The sequence below is a fragment of the Carlito syrichta genome, unplaced genomic scaffold (assembly GCF_000164805.1).
Source record: "Carlito syrichta isolate Samal-C Ts95f unplaced genomic scaffold, Tarsius_syrichta-2.0.1 Scaffold309858, whole genome shotgun sequence".
Taxonomy (NCBI): Eukaryota; Metazoa; Chordata; class Mammalia; order Primates; family Tarsiidae; genus Carlito; species Carlito syrichta.
This window is the reverse complement of record NW_007253954.1, coordinates 57,158-81,992: the sequence shown is the minus strand read 5'-3', so window position 1 is coordinate 81,992 and position 24,835 is coordinate 57,158. Positions and strand designations below refer to the sequence as shown.

The 24,835-nt window shown below is 35.1% G+C and overlaps 1 protein-coding gene across 1 annotated transcript in view; it reads left to right on the top strand.

Annotated features, from left to right (window-relative positions):
- Window positions 1–24,835, top strand: part of LOC103270545 (leucine-rich repeat-containing protein 9) — a gene marked incomplete at its 3' end in the record, with an annotated part of 78,686 nt that overhangs the window by 1,542 nt on the left and 52,309 nt on the right. Inside the window, exons 2-10 of the mRNA XM_008068064.2 lie at window positions 6,170–6,250; window positions 7,061–7,279; window positions 8,118–8,258; window positions 8,824–8,887; window positions 9,191–9,261; window positions 15,610–15,792; window positions 18,889–19,044; window positions 22,057–22,250; window positions 23,134–23,265. Coding sequence (XP_008066255.1) covers window positions 6,203–6,250; window positions 7,061–7,279; window positions 8,118–8,258; window positions 8,824–8,887; window positions 9,191–9,261; window positions 15,610–15,792; window positions 18,889–19,044; window positions 22,057–22,250; window positions 23,134–23,265 — 1,208 coding nt within the window. The remainder of the gene's footprint in view (window positions 1–6,169; window positions 6,251–7,060; window positions 7,280–8,117; window positions 8,259–8,823; window positions 8,888–9,190; window positions 9,262–15,609; window positions 15,793–18,888; window positions 19,045–22,056; window positions 22,251–23,133; window positions 23,266–24,835) is intronic.

The window sequence follows — 24,835 nt, the reverse complement described above, 5'->3', positions numbered from 1 at the left end:
AAAAAAAAAAAAAAAAAATTAACCTGTATTTGCAGCGACTCTGCAGCGCTAGCATCACCACCTCAGCTCCACTTGAGATCATCAGGTATTAGAGTCTCATAAGAATTGCACAATCTAGATTCCTCACATGTGTAGTTCACAATAGGGTTTGTGCTCTTATGGGAATCTAATGCCACTGCTGATTTGACAGAAGGCAGAGTTTAGGCAGTAATGCAAAATGGGAGTGGCTGCAAATACAGATAAAGCTTCCCTGCTCACCTGCGGCTCACCTCCTGCTGTGTGGCCCACTTCCTAACAGGCCATGGGCCGGTGCCTGTCCATGACCTGGAGGTTGGGGATCCCTGGTGTAGAGGATGGATGGGAGGGAATTGAAACTACAAGGAGGGCAACAAGTTAAGGTGAAGTGATGAGGACCTGAACCAAGGCAGGAGCAATTAGAATGCAGAAAAGGAAAAAAATTTTTGATAGACATTTAAGAGTTATATGCAGGAGGATTTAATGACTGAGGAACCTGGGAGGGGGGAGAATAAAAAAGATTGGTTGAGAATAAGTCCCATGTTTCTGACTTGGATGATTAGAAATATGGTGGTGTTATTTATCAAGGGAAGGCATATATTAGGAGAAACAGGCGGGTTGGAAAATATGATGATTTCAGTTTTGGACATACTGAATTTGAAATGCCTGTGGCACATTTAGATGGAACCTTTTCATGTGGGTGGTTGGATATTTTTTTGCACAGGAAAGAGGAAGATAATTATTTTTCATCACTAAGAAAACAACTGATTTGAAAAGTAGGTTTGAAATAACAAGTAAAGAGAAGCCAAGGGGGAAAAAAGCCAAATCAAAGAAGAAAACTTAAAGGAGAGAGTAATTAGCATTGTCAAATGCCATGTCAAGGTCAGGTTGAAAACTGAAACATATTTACTGTCTTTGGCAATTAGAAAGCTTTTGTTGACTTTGGTAAATAGATGTTGTGATGGATTGAGGTGTCCGCAGTTGGAGTACAATGGGTCGAGGACTGTGGAGACAGTAAAGTGTTGCTAATGGTGGTTATCTGAAAGCTTTTCTATGACAGTATCTAACAAGAGCTATTCATAGAAGAATATAGTTAGGAGGGACTTCATTTTATGATAGGAAAGATCTAACATGCATATACAGAAAGAAGAGAGACCCTTGAGAAGGAAATATGGGAATAAGTAAGAAAGAGAAATGTTTGACAGAGCAATGTTCTGAACAGAAGAGGATGGAATCAATACACAGGAAGAAGGGTTCGTTTTGGACAAAAGGAAGAATACTTCTACTAAAACAGGAATCTGAGAGAGAGAAATACATCTTTAGGGGAAAAGGGAATTGAAAGAACTACATTTCATGGCATCATTGTTCTCTGTGAAAATGGGGACAAGATAATCTGTTGAGAGAGGAGAGACCTTGAGAATAGTGGTGAGAGTTTAGAATAGCCAATGTGTCATGAAGTCCAGATCTCCAGTCCCACTATCCTAGGAGAGGAAGTTGATGAAGAAAATATACAACACTTGTTGCTGAAGATCCAGCTGAAGTTAGAGGTCATGCATTTGTAGTCACTTCAACTCCACATTGGTTAAGTGAAATTTTCCAGCAGCAATCTAAAGTGGAGAAGAGAGAACTGAATCAATCCAAGATTTGTGATCTGAAGGGTAAAAGCTATGGAAGCTCCTGGTGGCCCCTGGTTCCCTGAGGGAACTGGAGAAGACCTTCAGTCTCTTAGATGGGAATTCCCTGAAAAGAACTTTTCCAAAATACAGGAGAGTGGGTACGTGCTGGCCAGCAGAACTTTTAACTCTTGATGGAATCAGAAGCTTCTTCTGGAAACCTCATGTCCACTTGTGACTGGAGAAAGCATATGCGGCTTTTAAGTACCAGGAAGGTCCATGCTCCTCATGATTCGGATGTAATTGTAAAATTTTTAGAATTTGGAGTTTTTAAATTTTATTTTGCTAATTGTTGTTAGAACAATTTTTTTTCCTAGATGAGGGCATTGATAAAGAGAAAATAAGGTGAAGTAATGGGTAAGGTTGGTATCCCAAATGTGCATACTTTTCTACTAAGAGAAATAGTCTCCTTGAATAAATGGAGAGTTATACCTTGTTCAGGAGGATGACTCAATACTGTAAATATAGATGTTCTCCCTAAATTAATCTTTACAATGCAATCTCAATAAAAATTCCAACTAATTTTTAAAAAATTAAATGCAAAATAATTATAAATCTTATTTGGAAAAGATAAATAATGGATAACTATCCAAGAAACTTCCAAAAAAAGATGAGGAGGAAATTTACAATATGAATCACAGTAATTAAAACAGGTACTGGTACAGGAATAGACAGAGCTAAGGAAGAGCTCAGATTAGAAAGTCCAAAATTACACCCAAGTACATGTGATCATTTAGAATATAGAAAAGAAAACAGTTGAATTCCTTCCGGAATAGATATCTTGGACAAAGACCAAGTCTTTGATGACTTTGTAGGTTTGAAGGGAAGGTTTTGGCCCTTGTGTGGTGGTGGGCAGCCAGACTTTGCTTTGGCACTCACAGTCATTAAACCAGAATGTGGGGGCTCCTCTTCCAGTGAGTAGATGGGCTGCAAAACACTTTTTACTTAGTCTACCATCCAAATAAACCTAGGGAGGAAAGACAATGGCCCACATCTGTGTATGAGCCTTTGATGGAGTATCTAAATTCTTTCAGGTTGTTTCTTACTGAGTGCTTTCTTGCCTGGCTTCTCTTGCAGCCTATGCTTTAATATCTTGAGGTTGTCCCAGAATGGGGTAAATATGCAATTGCCGTGGGAAGCAGGGAAGGAATGAGCAGCATTTCCTTGAACATAGATCCATTATCTAACCATTCTTACCACTCCCACTCCTTTTACCCTACTCCAACCATATCCTCTCTCAGGAATATTATTACAACTGCCCATCAACTGGTCTCCTTGCTTCTGCCTCTGACCCCTATAGTCTATTTTAAACAGAGTAGCTGGAGCAATCTTTTTCAGTACTTAAGGCAGCTTATGTTACTTTTCCACTAAAAATCCTCATATAGCTTTCCATATTACCCATAATAAAATCTAAAATCCTCACAAGATAGTACATGGTTTGGCTCTGAAATACCTCTCTGACCTCACATCCTAACCAGTCTCCATTTTCGATGTGCTCAAGTCACATTTTCCTTGCTATTCTGCAGACATATCAAGTACACTCACAATCCTCCACCCATTCTTTTTTTTTTTCCCCCCTATTTCCTCTACTTGGATGCATTTTCCTAGATTCCCTTATGGCTCACTCTTTCTTGTTTCCTTCAATTTTTTGCTCAGATTTCACCTCATCAGAAAGGTCTTCTCTTTCCTCCCACTCATATCATTCTCTGACTGGAATGTATTAGGCCTTCAATATGTATACTAACAAATGAATGAATGAGTGAACAAAATCCAGTATATTGGAATAATCTGCTGGCTGTATTTTTCTTTGTGTTTCTAGCTGGAGTGACTCCCCTCCTTCTTAACTCAGTGTCTTAGACTGTTTTGTGCTACTGTAAGATACCTGAGACTGAGTAGTTTAAAAACAACAGAGATGTGTTTCTCACAGTTGTGGAGGCTGAGAAGTCCAAGATCAAGGTTCCTGCATTTGATGTCTGGTGAGAGTCTGGTCTCTGACTCCTAAGATGATGCCTTGAAGGCTGCCTCCTCTGGAGAGGAGAAACACAGTGTTATTACATGGCATAAAGGTGAAAAAAGAATGAACTCTCTCAAATCAGCCCTTTTAAAAGGGCATCTAATCCCATTTGAAGGGATGCACCCTCATGACTAATTACCTAATAACAACTCCACCTCTTAATACTGTCACATTGGCAACACCTGAATTTTGGAAGGGAAACATTCAAATTACATTACTTAGTATGGTGGGCCAAGGTTCCCAAATTACAAAGCCTGAGTACAAGTACATACTGTGCTGTTCTCTGGTACATATTTCAGTCTTTTGATTTGGTCCCTTATGTATTGCCCACAACTTCCCTTTTCCTAACTACTGCTGCTCTGGATTTAAGGATTATTTTATGATAGTTTTGTAAAACTTCTTTCCCTGGTATCTTGAATTTTGGTCTGGTTTGCACTGATGGATTTTTTCTTAATCTGGTGCTGACTGTGTCATACTTAAAGATGTTTCTCAATATTTCTGGCAATTGATGCTCTTTCCCTAGTACCGCTACATGTTTCTTTCTCATTCTCATATTTCTCTAGTTATTCTAGTGGGATTTGGAAAGAGAAGGTAGATAAATGCATGGGCTGAAGTCATCATTTTTTTCTTAAAATTTTAATTTGTGTATATTCCAGCAAAAGAAAATAATGTTGCTAAATGAATAAGACTGAGCATATAAATGCTTTTAAATAAAAATTTAAGTAGAAATTTACTTGAATATAGCTCTAACATACATATAGAAATCAACAGATCTTGGGTATCTAATTTTGTTTTCTCAAAGTGAACCTATTTCTTTAACCAGCATCCACATTAAAAAATATATGTATCATTAGGCATACTCAGAAACCCCTCTTTTTTGTCTTCTCATAGTGGTTCATCCCTGAAAGACAGCAAGTATCACAACTTCTAATGCCATAGATTAGTTTGTGTTCAAATTTTATATGAATTGAGTCATATAGCATATACTCACCATGTCTTCTTTTGTCCAGCCTTGTTTTTGTGAGAATCATTCATGTTGTATATAACTATATATATATATATATTTCTTTCTCATTTCACTTTTAGGTGTAAACTCCAAAGAAATTTTTAGCTATGACCTGTATGACAAAATGTTCAGAGAAGTCTATTTCCCACTGGAAACAGTTCAAATGTGTACTAACAGTAGAAAGAATAAATAAATGGTTATACATTCACACTATGCAATATCAAACATGCTTTTTTAAAAGTGTAATTTTTTTCCCATTTTTGCCCAAGTTTATCTCCTTTTAACCTTTTATTTCCATTTTAACCACATCAGCTTTCATCTGCATCTAAACAACTCATGGTAACAACTTAGTATATATATTTCCATATTTTTCCTGACGATAATCATAAATATCAAACATATTCATATATATATGTATACATGTGTACACACATATCTGTTAGGGAGTTATTATAATGAGTGGGATCATACTTTACACAATTTTCTGTATCTTGTTTTGTCATGTCATCATATTAAAATCAGGATTCCTGTATGTTTCAGATAATATATGTCTGAAAAGTAGATATACATTTTTAATTTTAAAAAATTTTAATTTTACAAATATTAAAAATTATGAAGTTTGGGTTAAATCTTATTGAAGCTATTTGAGTATTAATTGATTCATATTATTTAGAGTGAAGGAAATTTGGAGAATTCATTTTATAAATGTTTATTACTGTACCATGTTGCTAAGCCCTGAAGATTCGATTCTGTGTTCTCTAAGAACATTTAGAGAACTGTGTTCAGTTTTGGACACTACAGTATAATACAAAGGATGAACTAGAACTTATTTAAAGAAGAGTAACAGAAATATCTAGTGAGAGAACTAAGAACTTGAACTGGGAGTGAGGTAAGAGTGTAGGTGAGAGACGATTATTTTCCTCAAGTACCTAAGGCCCGTTGTGTAGAAGACAAATTATATTTGTTTTATTTGAACCAAGGAGTTATAATGTCAACAAAAGGAGAAGAGTTGGCCATGCCTATAATTCCAACCCTTCAGGAGGCTGAGGCAGGATAATCACTTGGGCCCAGAATTCGAGACCAGCCTGGCAATATAATGAGCCCTCGTCTATAAAAAATACCAAAAAAAATAGATGGACATGATGGCGTGTGTCTGCAGTTCCAGATACTTAAGAGACTAAGGTAGGAGTATCTCTTGAGCCCAGGAAGTTGAGGTTGCAATGAGCTGGGATCATGCCACTGAACTCCAGCCTAGGCAACAGAGCAAGACCTTGTCTCTAAAAAAAAAAAAAAAAAAGATGGAGGTCAGGGGAAAGACAGATCAGCCAGATACTTGGTAATGTACTATGCAAAGATTTCAAGCCACAAGGAGGTGAGTCAACCTTAATAGCTTTATGGTCCTTTTGAACTTGAAATGACTTGAATCTAGTATTTATTTCAGTTTTTCATTTTCCTTAACAGATATAACATTATGACCATTATTTTTAATGGAAGATGATTGTAAGTGAAAACCTAAACCAAGAAGAAATTATTAAGGAACTGGTGAGTCAAAGCCAAATTTCTTTTCAACAACATTTGCAAGAATATTAAATGGAACATTTTATGCTCCTTTCTAAAGCTGGAAGGGTATCTAGTGATTTCTTCTACCCTATGACTTTGGGAAGCAGAGACAAGTCATATACGAGGGGGCACCCCCCAAACTAGAATTTATTTATAAAAAAATTTGTATTTAACATATTTAAACTTGTCACCTTCAAAATACTTTCCATCTGATGCAATACACTTTTTCCTCAGCCCAAAACAGTTTTGAAATCGTTAATTTTGATGTCTTTTAGTGCTTCTGCCATTTTTTGTTTCACCTCTTCCACATTGAAAAACATTTCCCTTTAAGGACTTTTTTAAATCTGGAGAGACAAAAAAAGTGGCTCATGGCAAGATCAGGTGAATAGAAAGGTTGGGGCAGAGGGGTAATATCTTTTTTGGTCAAAAATTGCTGAACACTCAGCACAGTGTGGGCAGGTGCATTGTTGTGGTAGAAGAACCAGTTACCTGTTTGCCACAACTCAGGATGTTTCTTCCACAAATTGTGATGCAACCTTCTGACAACTTCCAGATAAAAACTTTGGTTGACCGTTTGATCTGAAAGAACAAATTCTGAATGTACTGCAGGGAGGCAGCCCTTCAAAAGATAATTACAGTTTTTTGGGGTCACCCCTTGTATGTGATACAACTTTCTCTTGTGAAATTACAAAAATGGCATCAGCACAATTGACAATTTATCATTTCTAATGACAAAAGTCATTTTTAGTTATTTAAAATAGGTGATAACCCAATTTCTTTCTTTTAAAACAGTGTTTGTGCAATGGTTTATCTTATGAGATGGTTGTGCAAGAAGGATCAGATACTTCAAAACTGGAGATGTTTTTCTCAGGGTATCCTCATATGGTCGGATTATCATTATTTCCTAATTTAGCAAGTCTTACGATTGTTGCTCAAGATATAAAAGAAATTTCAGGGTTAGAGACTTGCTTCCAACTTAAAGAACTTTGGATTGCTGAGTGCTGTATAGAGGTAAGTGTAAACATAGAAACTTATATGTAGTATTTTATTTTGAATTATTTGACTTTGGAAAAATAATTCATTGAAATATATGCATGAGGCATGGGTCAAACAGATAAATGAACAAAAGATATAAATGAAATTGTACAAAAGAAAAAATAGAAATAAAGAAATAAGACATATGTTCTACTTTTTAGTAATCAAATTAAATAATAGTCAGTATTACTTAGTAGTAATACTAAGTAATACTAGACACTATTGGTTGTGTTGAAATATAGCATTTTGAAAAGCAGTATTTCTAAATGTATCAATAACCACAACAATGTACAGTACATGCTTTTTGATTTAGAAATCCCTATTCTAGGATTTTACCCTAGAGAAATAATTCAACAGCAGAAAACAACGATATGCATGAAACTATTTGTTGCAGTATTACTTATAATAATTAAAAAATTGAAACATAAATATGCCACACATGGGGTAGTTTTACAAAAAGTATTATAAACTTTATACATATTTTGTAATTATTAAATATTATAGTGTGAAGGATTATGAAACATTTTAGTCTTAAGTATAAAACAATGTGCAAAATTATAATATGCATTATAATTGCAACCATATAAAAATATATATAAAGTTGATTAAAATGTAAAGAGAAGATGCAAAATTGAAAATAGTTGTATATAGGTGGGGGATAGTTTTCTTTTTAAAAATTAAGTTTATTTTGATAGATACTGATTTTGCAATAAAATGTGATATTGGAAAGAAAGTCTACTTAGAAACCTACCTTTTAGAAGGATTAATGGCAAAACATAAGCTAACACTATTCAATCTTTTTTTTTTTTTACAGAAAATTGGAGGTCTTCAAGAATGCAGAAATTTGGAAAAACTGTATTTGTATTATAATAAAATTTCTAAAATAGAAAATTTAGAGAAATTAACCAAATTGGAGGTTCTTTGGCTGAACCACAATACAATTAAAAATATTGAAGTAAGATAATTTCCGTGATTTATATGTAAAGCCAATTACTATTGTGGAGTTTAAACTGCACTGTCCAGATTTCATACTATGGTCAAGGGCCAAAATATTTATGACTAGTATAATTATTATTGTTAAAAATAATTAGCACGTGTATAGCATTTTATAATGTACAGAGGGCTTCATATACATCCCTTTCTTTACTCTTCATAAGAAGTCAGAGGTAAGGTGCTGGTATTCTTTCTTTATGGGGATAAAAAAAGAAGTTTAAAGAAGTTATATAACTTGCCTAAGTTTATAAATATACTCTCTGTGATGTGTTCTTTCTCGTTCTACTTCTCTTTTCCTCTCCACTCCCCTTCCTGTTCCCTCCTTTAATAATTCTCTCTACGTTCCAGTATAGAGAAACAAAAATGGCTTCATTGAGGCACTCATTTCCCATTTCCCTCTGTGCTTTGAAGCACAAAGCACCCAGTACTTAGAGCAACTGGAGAGCAAACCACATTGATCAGAGATGACTTGTAAATATAAATTTGAATGATTTTTTTTCTAAATTATATGTTGTCTAAATTTTTAGGGCTTACAAACTTTGAAGAACTTAAATGATCTCAACCTTGCTGGAAATCTAATAAGCAGCATTGGTATGTACTAGTAGTTCATTTGAAATCTGAGGCAATGCTATAGTAATTTTTATGAGTATAAAAGTGTACATGCTTAGATTTCTTTCTTTTAGATTTTTTTCTGATACCTTTGCAAAACATTTCTAAACTTGTAATTATAGGATGTGAAAATACTACATACTAATCAGTGGTTTCAATACAATGGTACCATTAGTCTTGCTTATATCTAAGAAATGATGGCCATATACACCTCAGAAGTATAACAGGATATGAACAGGAGGTAAAACAAGAAGTTTAATTTTTCTTTCAACTTGTTTTTTAAAGGTCGATGTCTTGATCCCAATGAACAACTGGAAAGATTAAATCTATCTGGTAACCAAATATGTTCTTTCAAGGTATATTTAAGTGGAATAATTCATTTTTATTTGTCAGCCCATATCATTAACCATTTTGTTTCAGAAAATGTACTTAAAAGTTCCCTTTTAATGAATACTATTATTAATGGGACTACCTGATACTCTAGGAAATTTGGGAATCAACTGACTACATTGGCCTTAATAATCTGGATACTATAAAAAACAAATAAATAACTAATTACCTGGCTCTTAGGAAACCATTATTTTCTTAATTTTCTTCCAGTCTTTCTAATGACATCTATTCAGTTTCTGTTGTTCATCCTCTCCTAGCATCTAAAAAATGAACTTCCCTTGGTCAGTTCTGGGATCTTTTCTCTTTTCTATGTGCATTCATTCTCTAAATAATCTCATCGTGTCTTATGACTTGAAATGCCTTTTATCTACTGATTTCTCTAAATTAGTATCTTTACTTTCCCTGATAAGTCCCTAAAACTGTAGACCTCTGCTATCTTATCTCAGACTGATTTCTCCTCCATCAGCTTCCCCCATCTCTCTAAATGACACCTCCATTCTTTTGGTCACTTAAGCCAAAATCCACATAGTCTTTTTTGACTCCTTTTATTCCTTTATACCCCACATTCAATCCATCGAAAAATTCTATTGGCTACACCTTCAGGATATGTCCAGAGTGTGACCACTTCTTACCACTTGCATCACTACCAACCTGGTTCAAGATGCTATCACCTCTAACCTGCATAATTTAAAACAAACCAAAACCAAAATAAAAACAAAAACAAAAAAGGTTTCTAACAACTCTCCCTGTGTTTATCCTTTCCTTACTATCAATCTGTTCTCCACACAGCAGTTTCATGGGGTCTTTAAACATTTGTCAGATCAAATCATTCTTCTGCTCAAAACTCTCCCTTGGCTTCTCATCTCTTTCAGGGTAAAAACTATTTCTTACAATGGTGCATAAGATAGCATAATCTAGTCCCCAGCACTGTCTCCCTGGCCACAGCTTCTACCTCTCTATCCTTGGTTTATTCAATTCCAGCCACACTGGTCTCCTCACTGTTTTCTGCATATGCCCAGCACACACTCACCGTAGAGCCTTTGCATCAGCTGGGATAGTCTTCCCACATACACCTGAATGACTCATTTCCTCATTTCTTTAAAGTCTTTGTTAAATATCATATTCTTAGTGATGTCTTTCATGCCCAATTTAGGTATAATAGCAAAACCCCTGCTAACTCCCTCATCCTGCAGCACTCCCTATCATGCTCCCACTATCTTATTTTCCTCTTGGCACTTCCCTTAGTAGAATACATGCTTCATGAGTACAGGAACTTCGCTTGTTTTGATCACTCTTTTCTTATCTCAGACTGATTTCTCCTCCATCAGCTTCCCCCATCTCTCTAAATGGCATCTCCACTTAGAGGAGCTTGTGGGCTCCTCATTTTCTTCCAATCCCCTAAATGTATGCATTTTCTTTTCTTTTTCTTAGTCGGAGTCTCACTCTTTCACCCAGGTTGGAGTGCAGTGGCATACTCATGGCCACTGCAGCCTCAACCCACTGGGCTCAGGCGATCCTTCTGCCTCAGCCTTCCAAGTAGCTGGAACTACAGGCATGTGCCACCATGCCCAGCTAATTTTTTTATTTACTGTAGAGATGAGGTCTCTCCATATTGTCCAGGCTGGGCACAATACTTAAAACAGGATTGGAAATTCCCCTTCTGGGAATATACTTGGAGGGACTCAAATCACTGTACAAAAAAGATACCTGCATGGGCATGTTTATTGCAGCACAATTTACAATAGCAAAACCATGGAACCAACCACGCTGCCCATAGAAAGAGGACTGACTAAAAAAAAAAAAAATGTGGTACATATACACGATGGAATATTATGCAGCCATAAAGAACAAAATTGTGCACTTTGCATCAGCTTGGATGGATTTAGAGTCTATAATACTCAGTGATTTATCACAGAATCAGAGAACTGAGTACCATAATTCTCACTCATAAGCGAACCCTGAACACTTATCATAATACTATAAGGAAGGGGTTGGCAGTAGTGGGATACTGCCAGAGGAGGGAGAGGGAGTACATAACATCAATAAGGGTACCTGATCCCAAACCAAGCAAAGTGGGGACCAAAGAGAGGCCCAAATTTTACCTGTACAATGACCACTTGTATACCTAATCCTGTATTGTACCCCATATCTTTAAAATAAATAAATAACATCAACAACAACAAAAAACCAGGGCTAGATATGTAGTAAATCTCAATTTGTCAAGAACACGAATGACAGAGAAACAACCAAATAAAATGACTTAATTAATTTATCATATATAATGTAGGTTAACTTATAATGTGTATCACTTATAATTTTGACAGTGTAAGACTGAAGGTGCATATTCAAGCACTTCCTCTAGAATATATTGAAGAAAGGTGGATAAATTAACTATAGAAAGAGTTTTGAGTTCATCAGTATTAAAATAGGCATTCTTTTCCTGAGAGGAAAATATAAAAAGACCAAAAGACTATAGAGTGAGACAGAATAAGTACCTTAAAAGGAAATTAAAACAAAATTGTTAGTCAAATTCAAGAGGAAATATTTGATATGAACTTTGAAGGGTCAACAGAATTTTAACAGGCATTTCAGGGGGCTCTTCTGAGCAGTAGAGGAAGGGGCATTCTAAGGGGTAAAACAATATTCACAAAGGCAAAGAAGTAAGAAATCAAGGGGTATATTTGAATAGCACCAGCATTGTCATTTGACTGACAATGTATAAGAATATTGGACATTAAGACTAAGACTAGAAAGTAAAATTCAATCTTGAATTTGGACTGTAGTCTATAGATAACAAAGATATATCAAAAATTTTGAGCAAGGTAGTGACATAATCAGAAATGTTCTTTAGGGATAGTAATCTGGAATTAGTGTTTATTGGCTTGGTGCAGCTGGAAGCAGAACACCCAGTTAGTAGATTATAGAAATCATCTAAATGGAAGATTATGAGAATCTAAATTATAGTGTTAACAGTAAAAAAAATGAGGAAGAGGAGGAAGATGGGAGAAGAAGAAGAGTAAGAAGGAAAAAGGAGAAGAGATAGATATAAGAGATGTGATGGTTGTTGAATTTGCAGCATTTTGCAACTAGGGAGGTGCAAGAGAGTCTAAAATGAATCTGTTATTACATTTCTAAACAAACTCAGGAAATACACAAATCAGAAAAAGTAGCTAGTTTGGGAGGGGAAAGAGTATGTTTGGTCCTAGATAGGTTGAGTTTAAAGTACCAATGGGGCCATCGAGGTGAAGATCTAGTAAACGATTGGAAATGAGGGTCTGAAATTCAGAGCTAGAGTAGTCAACTTAAGAATCATGGGAGATATGGATTAAATGACCATTATAAATGAATCTGTGCTCTTAGAAAATGCATATAGACTGGGCGTGGTGGTTCATGGCTGTAATCCGAGTACTTTGGGAGGTGGAGGTGAGAGGATTGCCTGAGCCCATGGGTTCGAGACCGGCCTGGGCAATATGGCGAGACTTCGTCTCTACAGTAAATAAAAAAATTAGCTGGGCATGGTGGCACATGCCTGTAGTTCCAGCTACTTGTAAGGTTGAGGCAGAAGGATCGCCTGAGCCCAGTGGGTTGAGGCTGCAGTGGCCATAAGTATGCCACTGCACTCCAACCTGGGTGAAAGAGTGAGACTCCGACTAAGAAAAAGAAAAGAAAATGCATACATTTAGGGAATTGGAAGAAAATGAGGAGCCCACAAGCTCCGTGTGTGTGTGCACGCGCGCGTGTGTGATTCCTTCTTTAGTCCTGCCAGCTTAAGATACTATACTAGATCTTCAAATCAAACGAACTAAATGGAAATTTGGTCTTTAAACACATCATAAAATCAAAAGGCAAAAAAAACCTATGGAATTATCGTTACTATTAAAATAACTATTTAAAATTTGTTAGAAACAAGTAACCCAAGATATTCAGTAGAAGAAAGAACAAACGAGTAGATAATTCATAGAATTCAACACCACAATACTTAAATTCATAAACGAATTTTCAGTCTTAGTAAGAATGAATAAAATGCAAATGAAAACATGATATAACTTTTCAATTACATTTGATATAATCAACATTTTAATAAACATGGTACTCTGCACTGTGATTGGGGAGAGATGGGCATTTATATGATGTTGGTAGTTATTTAACATGGAAGAACTTTTCTACAAAGTATTTAGACAATATGTACCAAGTCCTTTAAAAAGGCTTCTATCTTTTGACCTATTATTTTCCCTTACTGGAATCTATCCCAAGAAAATAATGTGAAAGGTGAACACAGCTTTCTGCTTAAATATGCTAAAATTGCAGATGAGAATAGTGAGAGCAATGACAGGTAAGTTCAGAGTGCTGTGGGAACATATAGAAGGGTGACCTAGCTTTGTTTGGTGGGGTCAGGACAAGACATCCTTGAGGAGTGAATGTTTCACCTGTCTTCATATTAGGAATGTTCCTGAAACACTATTGTCCTAGATTTTTATCTCTAACCTTTTCTCCCATCCTAAAAAGATACCCTCCTGGTGGTGATTAAATGACATCTCTATTTCCCATTACGTTTGTCTTTTGTCTTTAGAACTAATACCTCCTGGTTCTTCCTTTGGATTTCCTTTAACTCCAATTCTGACTCTCCTGACTAGCATCGCATCCTTTCAAGTCTGACCCTACCATGCTACCCTTTTACTTCCTTCACCATCCTAGGAGTAAGGACGATGTAAGAATGTCTTGGAGGTTGGTAGAAAGTAATAATCAATTCAATTTGCATGTTTATTTAGTGCCTGCTGTGTTCTAAGTGCTGAGTATTGGGAATACAGTACGAGACACAACCCCTGCTCTCAAGGAGTTTATCTTAGGGTTGGCAAACTTTTTCTGTTAAAGAACAAATAGAAAGTATTGTAGGATTTGTGGGCTACAAGTGAGCTCCATTACGTATTCCTCTTTATTTTTTATAGCACTTTAAAAATGTGAATCCAGCCGGGCTCGGTGGCTCAGCCTGTAATCCCGCACCTTTGGGAGGCTGAGGTGAGTGGATTGCCTGAACCCGTGGGTTCAAGACCCACCTGGGCAGCGAGACCTCATCTCTACAATAAGTCAAAAAAAATCAGCCAGGCGTGGTAGTGAATGCCTGTAATTCTGGCTACTTAGAAGGCTGAGGCGGAAGGATCGCCGGGGCCCAGCGGGTTGAGGCTGCAGTGGCCGGGAGCAACAGAGTGAGACTCCAACTCAAAAAAAAAAAAAAATGTGAATCCCATACTTAGTTTATAGAATGAGGGCTAAAGCCCATACAGATGTGTGGTTTACAAACTTGTAGATGTATAAGCAATTGGCAATAGGGTATGATACATTCCATAACAAAGCTAAGCCCAATGGCTAAGAGAGCTCACAGGAAGAACATCTACCCTAACCTTGGGGAATGAAACAAGGAGCCCAAAGAATATGACCCCTGGGTTGGGCCCTGATTAAAAGGTGAAATTGGAGTGAAATTCAGTCCACTCAAAGGGAGCAACATGAGTGAAAGTGTAAAGACAAGAGGGGATCTGGTACATTCTGAAATTTCTAGTGGTTCATACAATGTTAGGGTTTAGACAGGAAGAGGTAAGACTCAAGAGTGAAGCAGGGACCAGATAACAAATAAAGGAAGGCATAAACAATGACTTAAACATCAAGATAAAAGATCTGAGGAGAAACATTGGTCTGAGAGTACATTATTAATTCCTCCCCCTCCATAGGTTGTGAGAAAAACAAGGCCCTCAAGAAAGTTGAGTTTCGGTTGACTATAATAGGTAGAATGGGTATTTATGGAAAACAAACAAACAAAGCAATAGGAAACAGGAATTCCATGGTAATTGTTTATAATAACCAAGGATCCCATAGGCTTTGACCAGTAGAGCAGGTCCGGAGGGCAAGGAAAATCAAGACAGTGTTTCTAGGTGGTAAGTGTAAGAAACGGGTGAAGGAAGCAAAGACCCATGGGTACTATGAGAGCGATTATTAGGAGAAGGGGCTGTGCAGAGAAGGCAAAATACTTATGAATAAATGTGCTCACGTCACTAACTTTAAGGTTCCAGCTGGAATACATGGAATACAATGTTTAAAAGACACAGTTGTATAGAGTCTGCTGTTGCTGATGTGTTCTTTAGGAATTTAGCATGTTTTCCACTGGAGAGAAACATTTTAGCCATTTAAATCACAATTATGTATTTAAACACATAATTAGAATGCATCACATTAGATTATGGGTACTATTGTGTTCCCTTGCCACCTTTAGAAATGAACAGTTGCAATTAATTAATTGAACGTTATCATTGATGTTGTTTTAGGATCTCACTAACTTAACCAGGTTGCGATACTTAAAGGACTTATGTCTCAATGATCCTCAATATACAACTAATCCAGTTTGTCTTCTGTGGAATTATTCCACACATGTATTGTACCACTTGCCTTGCCTTCAAAGACTCGATACATTTGATGTGTCAGCAAAGCACATCAAGGAACTGGCGGATGTAAGTACATCCCTAATCAGGTATTTGTGACTTCAGTTTTCTTAAGCTGTTCCTTTTGGCCTTGTCCACATAGAGTAGGTGGAATTATCAGGTCATTCCTTGTTGCCAATTCTACTTTTGCCAGTGAACTGGATATTTCACATAAAAGTATATAAAAATAGCATTAATACTTGAATATTAATTCTGATGACAGTGCTGGAAGGTAAAATAGGAAAACATTGTTTCTAGCCTATACAAAACTAAAAGAAGGAAATCTGAAAAATTATCATCAGTGTTAAGAATAGTTGGACTAGTACCATACATATATATGTATGTGTATGTATAGCTTTTATAAATTGCAGTAGAAGTATAAGCAAATACCTCTCATTTGGAATATTATAATATCAAAATTAGAATATATTCATCGTTGATGGTAGTATGCTAAGGATAGGTAGATTTTAATCTAATTAAAGGTAGCCATGATCCCTGGAAGTTTAAGTGGATCTCTGCACACTGCCATCATATCTCTAAACATTGACAAAAGCTGACTCTGTACAGTGACTTCCAAGTAAGGGGGCCACTTGGACATGCCACCAGATCTATAATTTCATAATGGAGTTCGCAGGAATTCTCCATGCTTGTGACTAGTCTTTACACATTATATTTTTACATGTCCTTCCCATTCAGTGCTACTCCCCTTGCTCCATTTGGTCATTTAGTTAATCATCTAGTAAATATCTTTTGAGTATCTTTAAAGTGCCATGCATGAGGGTGAACTTCATCCCAATCTTTTCCTTGTGTCTCATCCATTATCTCAACATAGATAAGGAATGCCTTTAACCATTAATTTTAACATGTTTCTCTTCTCCTGACAGCCTGAGGATCTATTCTCAAGTTCCATTTTCTCTTCACTTTTTTTCTAAGATAGATATTATCCTATTCTTCATCTTCAGTCTACAAAGTGACATATCTTCAACTACTAAGCAAAAGGCTAGAATTGTTGTCTAATAGCAGATGGTCAGAGTCACTGGAGGACCAGCATAGAATGCCTTTTCCAACAATGCTAATTTAAAAATAACAGCAAAAGTTTGCAATATCAAGCATATTCTTTAAATCTTCATTGTCATCCCTGTAGTTTTACACAGATCAAAGTTTTTGCAAAGGAAAACAGGGTGAACATGCATCACGGAATCGCCTACCTGGTTCATTTATCTAAAAAATATTTAATGCCTCTTGTGTTCAAGGCACAGTTCAAGGCAGTAGTGATACAAACCAATTCTTGCTTTCTTGGAGCTAACATTCTAATGAGAAAAATAAAACAATAAAAATAAAACAAGGATGAAGGAAAAGGGATTGTTGATAGGGGCAGAGAAAAGGATGTTGCTATTTTATTGTCAGGAATGAATTCGGGGATGAGGTGACATTTGAGTAGAGACCTGAAGGAAGTGGGGGAGCAAGCCATATGAATATCTGGGGGAAGAGCTTTTCAAGGATCAGCAAGTGTAAAGTCCTTGAGGCAGAAGTATGCCTCTTATCTTGAAGAACAACGAACAGGGTAGCATGGCTGGAGCTGAGGCCTAATGGTAAGAGAAGTTAAGAGAGAAAAACAGGAGTGGTAGGGGCTAGATCATGTTCAACTCTGTGGAATTTTATAAACCTTGTGCTGTTTTTCATAATGGCTGTATAGTTTACATTCCCACCAACAATGTTGTGAGTTCCCTTTTCTCTATTTTCTCACTAGCATCTTTTTGTTTTTGTTTCTGTCTTTTTGACAGTAGCCATTCTAACTGGGATGAAGTGATATCTCGTTGTGGTTTGATTTGCATTTCCCTGGGGATTAGTTATGTTGAGCATTTTTTCATGCACCTGTTGGCCATTTTCATGTCATTGTTTGAGAACTGTCTATTCAGTTGCCTGCCCACTTTTTAGTTGGATTATTTACTTTTTTACTTGTATATTCTGGATATGAGTCCCTTATCAGATGAATAGTTTGCAATTATTTTTTTCTATTCTACAAGTTGTCTCTTTACTCTGTTTATTGCTTCCTTTGCCTTTCAGAAGCTTTCAGTTTAATGTAATACCCTTTGTCAATTTTTGTTTTTGTTGCCTGTACTTATAAAATTTTTGTCTAGACCAATGTCCTGAAGTATTTTCCCTCAGTCTCCTTTTAGTAGTTTTACAGTTTCAGGTCTTAGGTTTAAGTATTCAATCCATTTTGTGTTCATTTTTGCATGTGGTGAGAGATCAGGGTCTAGTTTCATTCTGTGTGTGACTATCTTCTTGTTTTAGATTTAAGAATTTAGAATAATTTTTTTTAGCTGTCACTTAAAATTTTGTTAAGATTTTTACATTGTCTTCAAATAGGCAAAAAATTAAGAAACATCATTTGCCATTTGTTAAGTTACAGTTTTTTCTTCTAACTCAGTTGCACCTCAGAAATTAAACTCTTCTTTATCAGAGGTCTTTAATCAGTTTATCATCATGCTAAAACAATTTTTTTCTTAACTGTTCTTTTGCTATGAATGCCTTATTTTTGGCAGAGGAATAATATGCATGGGGAAAGATCATTCTTTTGGCCTGTTTATCACACCATGTATTTGTTTTTATTTTGTCTTTTATGCCAAATAATTCTGTTGTGATCTTGATTGTTTGCACGGTATAAATTGCATAAAAAGAGATTGCAGCTGTAGAAAATATATGTCTAAAACTGTACAAGTCTTCCAACTTATCTGAGATATGGGTGTCTTGATAAAAAGAAATGCCTTTATTGTTTCAGGTAAACAGTTAAAACCAGGTCACACTTTTATAGCACACCTAATTTGTTGATGTTCTCCTCAAATAGTTCTTGTACTGTCTTTATGTTACATTCCTGGAAATAAATGTGAATACACTTTATACTTAAATATTATTCACAAAGAATCTTTGGAATTATATATTTTCTCTGGTTTAAATGTAGAATTCTGTGTAGCCATTGTTACTTTAGTTGTCATCATTATTAGTAACTGAGTGTGCAAAGCCTTTAAATTGTTATATAGAACATACCATACTTATATAATACTACTACTAATTACTTATAATTGGTTTTAACTAATAGCTTGTTTTCTTTCTTGCTCTTAGACCACAGCAATGAAAAAAATAATGTATTACAATATGCGTATAAAAACTGTTCAGAGGCATCTTAATGAGGACCTTGAAAAACTGAATGACCGAAAATGCAAATTACAGAAGTTGCCAGAAGAACAAATAAAATTATTAAGCTTTGTGAAAAAAAATGTAAGATTTAATAATGTAAAATTCCAGTGGCCACATCTAAAGAATACTGCCAGAATACACACACACACACACACACACACACACAGAGCCACACATGTATACATATTTTAAGAGAGGAAAAAACTATTAAAATTGTAATACTCAATATATGCCAATAATAAAAGATGAATACAAGTCATGTTTGACTTCTGCAATTACAAGATGTGCTCAAAGTGGTTACTTTCAGACACCTCTGATTATAGCAAACTAAAAGTGATACATAGATATCTAAAAATGTGTATACATTTTTTTTTGGCACCCCTAGTATGTATGTGTGTGTGAATACACACACACACACACACACACATACACGCACACAATTAATACTGAATTTTAACATGTTTTGATTCCAGGTGCTTAACTAAGCTGCATTTTGTATGTACAATCTATAATTCAAAAAAGATAAAGGCTTTTCTAGTCATGAGATTTTTAAGAAGCTGTGTAATTCAATATGCTTCAGATAGTTACAGAAATCTGTCAGACTATTTCAGCTGCATTTTTATTAGACACCAGTAGGCTGTGCTCAAAATTCATTTTCTTGTTTAAAGTACTAAAATAAACTTTAACTAATACTATTAAGACATACAACCAAGTGGGAACTTTAAATCAAACTATAATAGTATATGTGCACTTTTATTTAGAATAACTGGATTTCCTTTATTAAAAGTAGATTTTGAAAAAAATAAGGATTATTTACCTTAAGGCAGAACCTTATATATATATAAAACATATATTTTTTAAATTATGAAGAAATAATGAATTATTCAGCAAATGAAATTAGAAAATAGTCAAACAACTTTGGGAGTACGGGAGTTGGATCTTTAGTTTACACTTTACCAAATGTAAATATCAATAGGAGAAAAAAAATTAAATATAAAAATGAAACATGAAAAAATGGAAGAATAAATATATAGTTGGATTTACTTAACTGACCTCAGCCTGATAAGTGAATGGAATACTAGAAATCACAAAGGTACAAAATGTAGATTTCATTACAAAAAAAATAAAATGTTGTTATACTAAAAAGTATCATTAATGAAAGTAGACAATAAATCACAATCTGAAAAAATGTTCTCCAACAAACATGACAAAGGAGCAATATCCTTAGTATAAAAATACATATAAGTAAAACAAGGTAAAAGGTAAATATGCAAGTAGAAAAATTGAGCAAAGTATTTAAACTAGAATTTTATAAAAGTAGAAATAAAAATGATTAATAACATTTTAAAGAAAAGCTTAACTTGATTATTAATTTCCAAATATTAGTTAAGATAACAAGAAACTATTTTCACCTATAAAACTGTCAAAACATGACACATGACAGTACTCAGGTTGGTCAAGATGGATGTGACACACTATATACTACTGATGGGAGTGTAACATCAGTCATATTTATTAACAGCCTAAAAATGCTCATAGCCTTTGACAAAGTAATTCTATTTTGAGCATTCTATTGTCAATATTTATATATGTCTATTAATAACTGCACTATTAGCCGGGCTCGGTGGCTCAGCCTGTAATCCCACGCCTTTGGGAGGCTGAGGTGAGTGGATTGCCTGAGCTCGCGGGTTCGAGACCCGCCTGGGCAGCGAGACCTCATCTCTACAATAAATCAAAAAATCAGCCGGGCGTGGTAGCGCATACCTGTAATTCCGGCTACTCGGAAGGCTGAGGGGCGAAAGATCGCTGGAGCCCAGCAGGTCGAGGTTGCGGTGGCCGGGAGTGGCCACTGCACTCCAGTCTGGGCGACAGAGTGAAACTCCAACTCAAAAAAAAAAAAAATAATAACTGCACTATTAATAACAACGAAAATTGGCATCTACCTAAATGTTTAACAAGAAGAGTTGTTCATTCTTAAGGTAGACTAGCATATAGCAATTAAAAACCAAGACTTTGAAAAATATTCAATGCTTTTTCTAAAATGAATGGGCCTTAATTATTATTATATGAAAGATATTCTTAAAGTAAAGCGCTGATAAAATATACATTATTTAATTCAGTAAAAGTCAGAGGAAATCAGTATATAGGAATCATTTTATATCTGCCATTTTCGTGTGCAAATTCAGGTATTAAGCAAAATATGCAAATGTAAAACAATGGCTATAGATAATACAACTATAGACATTTTTATAAATATGCTTAATTTGTTTCTTAACACCTGGATGTATCTATTATTGAAGAGTGCAGTTAATTAGTAAATTTCTATTTGTATACACTTCATCTTATATAGTACAATTTATCCTGAAAGCCTATAAGGCTGAGATTTGAGTGGAGGCCAGTGAGGCATTTGCCCTTGGACCACAATTTAAAGGTGTGCCCATAACCTCAGTAATCAAGATAATAAATAATATTTAATGCAATATTTTTAAATTCCCAAAGTAATGGGAAACTCATTATGAACAAAAACTTCACAAAATATCAAAATCTTAAAAACAGACCAGGGTTGTGCTGAGCCTTGTAAGAGATTGAGACAAAAGGGAAAATGTGCACCCCATATACATGCTTTTGTGTATTTTTTGTGGTTGATTTTGTTCCAGAATACCAAAATAGTAGGAAAAAAATACTAAAAATTGAAAAGTGTATTAAAAATTACAGCATTATTTGAATTTTAAGTATTTATGCCAAAACCAGCATTTATTTTAATTTTACTTTGGCTTTAATAGAAGCACACTCCAATAATACTTGAAAATTGGTTTCTTTGTTTATTTTCACTTGAGAGATTGTCATGTTTGAAGTATTTAAGGCCCTCATTTGGTCAAGAAAAACTGACTTACTGAATGAACTTGCATCAAAGTTGAAGTCACTGTTTGACATGCTTTTGTGAAGTTACCCTATTTATTACCAAGTTTTTCTTTTTATTAGTTTAAGTTATATATTCATTTAATAGAACCCACTAAAAATTATATCTGAATTCAAACTTTGACTTTATCATATTTTATTTTTATTTTCTCCCTGGCATATTGTTTTCCACAGTTGGAACGGGAACTGGCTGAACTCAAGGGATCTGATAAAGGGCACAATGGTAGATCCAATAATAAAGTAACTGAGTTTGAAAAATCAAAGAATTGTGAAACTGTTACAGAAGAATCAAGTTTTCAACAGAAGATATTGACCAAATTAAATGCCTTGAATGAAAGGGTAACATTCTGGAACAAAAAACTAGATGAGTATGTTTAATGAATTGTCTAGCTGTCCAGTTTTGAAACATGAGAGAATAAGAATATTTTGAGCCATCAGTTGAGCTTGGTACCCTTCTTCAAGAGTGGAAAGAATTATAGTATGAAGTAGAACACAAAAAGTGTTCCTACTTCCAGGTCCTAGTACATAAGGTTCAAAGCTGGTATATAGGGTGTTTTGCAGAGGCAGTTCTTACTTAAGTACAGTGAGCTTCCTCTGAGTGTCACTAAAAGCGATAGAGCTTCTATTGTTGCATAAATTCACCAAATAGGTGAGACCCAGCAAAGTGCATACACAATTGTCTAGAATCATGCTGAAACAAGTTCAGTTTCAATTATCAACTAGAAATATAAAGCAAGAAGGCTTAGCAAGGACTATGATTTTTTAAAAATTTACTGAGTCACTAAATGGATAAGTTAGTTTGTCCTGTAATAATACTAACAACAATAATAGTAACATTTATTGAGGTTTTGCTCTGTGCCAGACTCTATGCTAAGAGCATTACATGTATTTTGCAAATAATCCTCAAAACAGCCTTTTTAGGAATAGGGACTATCAGTGTTGCCATTTTTATGAGAAAACTGAGGCATAAAAAGGTTAAGTGACCTGTCTAGAATCTGAAAGCCATAAATGATGGAGGAGTTAGGATAGTCTTCTAACCTTCACATATTCTGAGATTAACAAGATTCAAAGTGATTTTAATTGCCAAAAGTAGAATGTCTTTTACTTGGTTTAACTGTTAACACCAAGCTTTCTTTATCCATTGAAAAAGAAGTCTTGTATTTTAACATCAAGTTAAAAGAAAAAAACTATCATGAATTTTAATGCTGTGGTTTTAGATTATTCTGATTATATAATTTTTCTCTTCAATAGAATTGAAGCAAGTTATCATATTGAAGTAAAGCAAAAGAAGAAAAGTTACGGCTTATTGATCCCATTTTTGTTAACTGAGTTGGAGACTGTGGGAAATATCCATTTTGAAGCAGGCACTCGATCTGATGACTGGTAAATTTGTTCAAAATTTAAGTATATCTTTAAAAACAATTTAAATACTTAGGATCATCAACCAGAATATCAATTTTAAAAACCTTAAAATGTCCAATTTTTAAAACATTTCTCCACAGAATATTGATATCTACTGATATTGGTATCATCTATTAAACATTGGCAGTTATCTACTTTACCACTTTACGTTTCTCTGTTTACACCATTGCCATGAACCAACTTTGAAGATATCCTAATGGTATATCATTGTTCTTTCCCCAATTTTCCTTAGCCCAAGTATGGAATATAATTTAGGAAAAAAATAGTTATAATCATGTATTAATTTATACTATTTGTTTCTGGACTGGAGATAGCCCTGAATTCTGAATATTGGCTGAGAAGCTAGAACATAGCAGGAATCCCAAAGCAGGATTGGTGACAGCAGGTTCCCAACATGAGAGGAAGCAGTCAAGCAAATCTCCTGTAGGTCTGTGGTTAAAGTGAAACTGGTTTTTAGAGCTAACTACAGTCAGGGTCCACATGGACACCACATGTTAGGACAAACTATATGCTTAAACCAGGGATTCAGGTCAAAAGCCCATATAGACAAAAATGGAGACACACACCAGAAACAGAAGTAGAAAGCAGGCATCCATGATTTAGAACCAAGCCTGCCAGTAGAAACAAGGAAATGGTTGTGTTACTTCAACTAGAGAGCACAATTAGAAATGATCCTTTAAAAAAAGAAGAAAGCCTTGAAGAAAATTATTAAGTATGACTTTCCCATTTTTGGAGTAATTTTTTTAAAAAATTGAGGAGCATGTGAAACAGCCAAAGATTGCCCTAGAACCGTAATGGGAACTTGGGTATATGGAAATATATCAGGAAGCATGTGAAACTATGGAATGGACGCGGCACATCACTCTGCAGCATTATTTTACTCAAAGTTAATGTCAAGTACTAATTTTTAAGGAGTGGAATGCAAAATTCACACTAACTTTTTTAGGGGAAAAGTGTGATTGTTGTGGATTACTTCAAACCAAGCCCTCTGGTTTCTATTAGACATGACTTTTTACTGATCTCTGAGAGGAAAATCTTCTCAAGAGTCTAGAATAGCAAAAGTATGCGAGCTCTTCTTTATTTATAGTCCCTTAACCCAAACAGAATTGATTGTATTATTCCTGTTTTTTTTTTTAACTTGTCACAAAGCTCTTTACAAAGTAAGGTGATTAGTAGGAAAAAATATGAAAGCAAAATGACTAAAAACCCATTTAGATAACTACATTAGCCTGACAGTAAACTAGATAGCTTTGATGGATTTTAATAAGAATTAACGGGGGGGGGGAGGGAGATGGGATTAATAGTAGCAAATATCTGTCTGGGAACGGGGAAACACCTCATATCAACAGGGTGCCTGAATGAAACGTAATTGTATACCTAATCCTTAACTGTACCCCACAACATCATAATAAAAAAGAAAGAAAGAAAGAAAGAAAGAACAATTTTTGTCTTGGTTTAAATAAAAATAACCTTGATTTATTTTAAGGAGAAAATCAAATATATGTTGGCAGAATTTAAAGGACCATTTTCT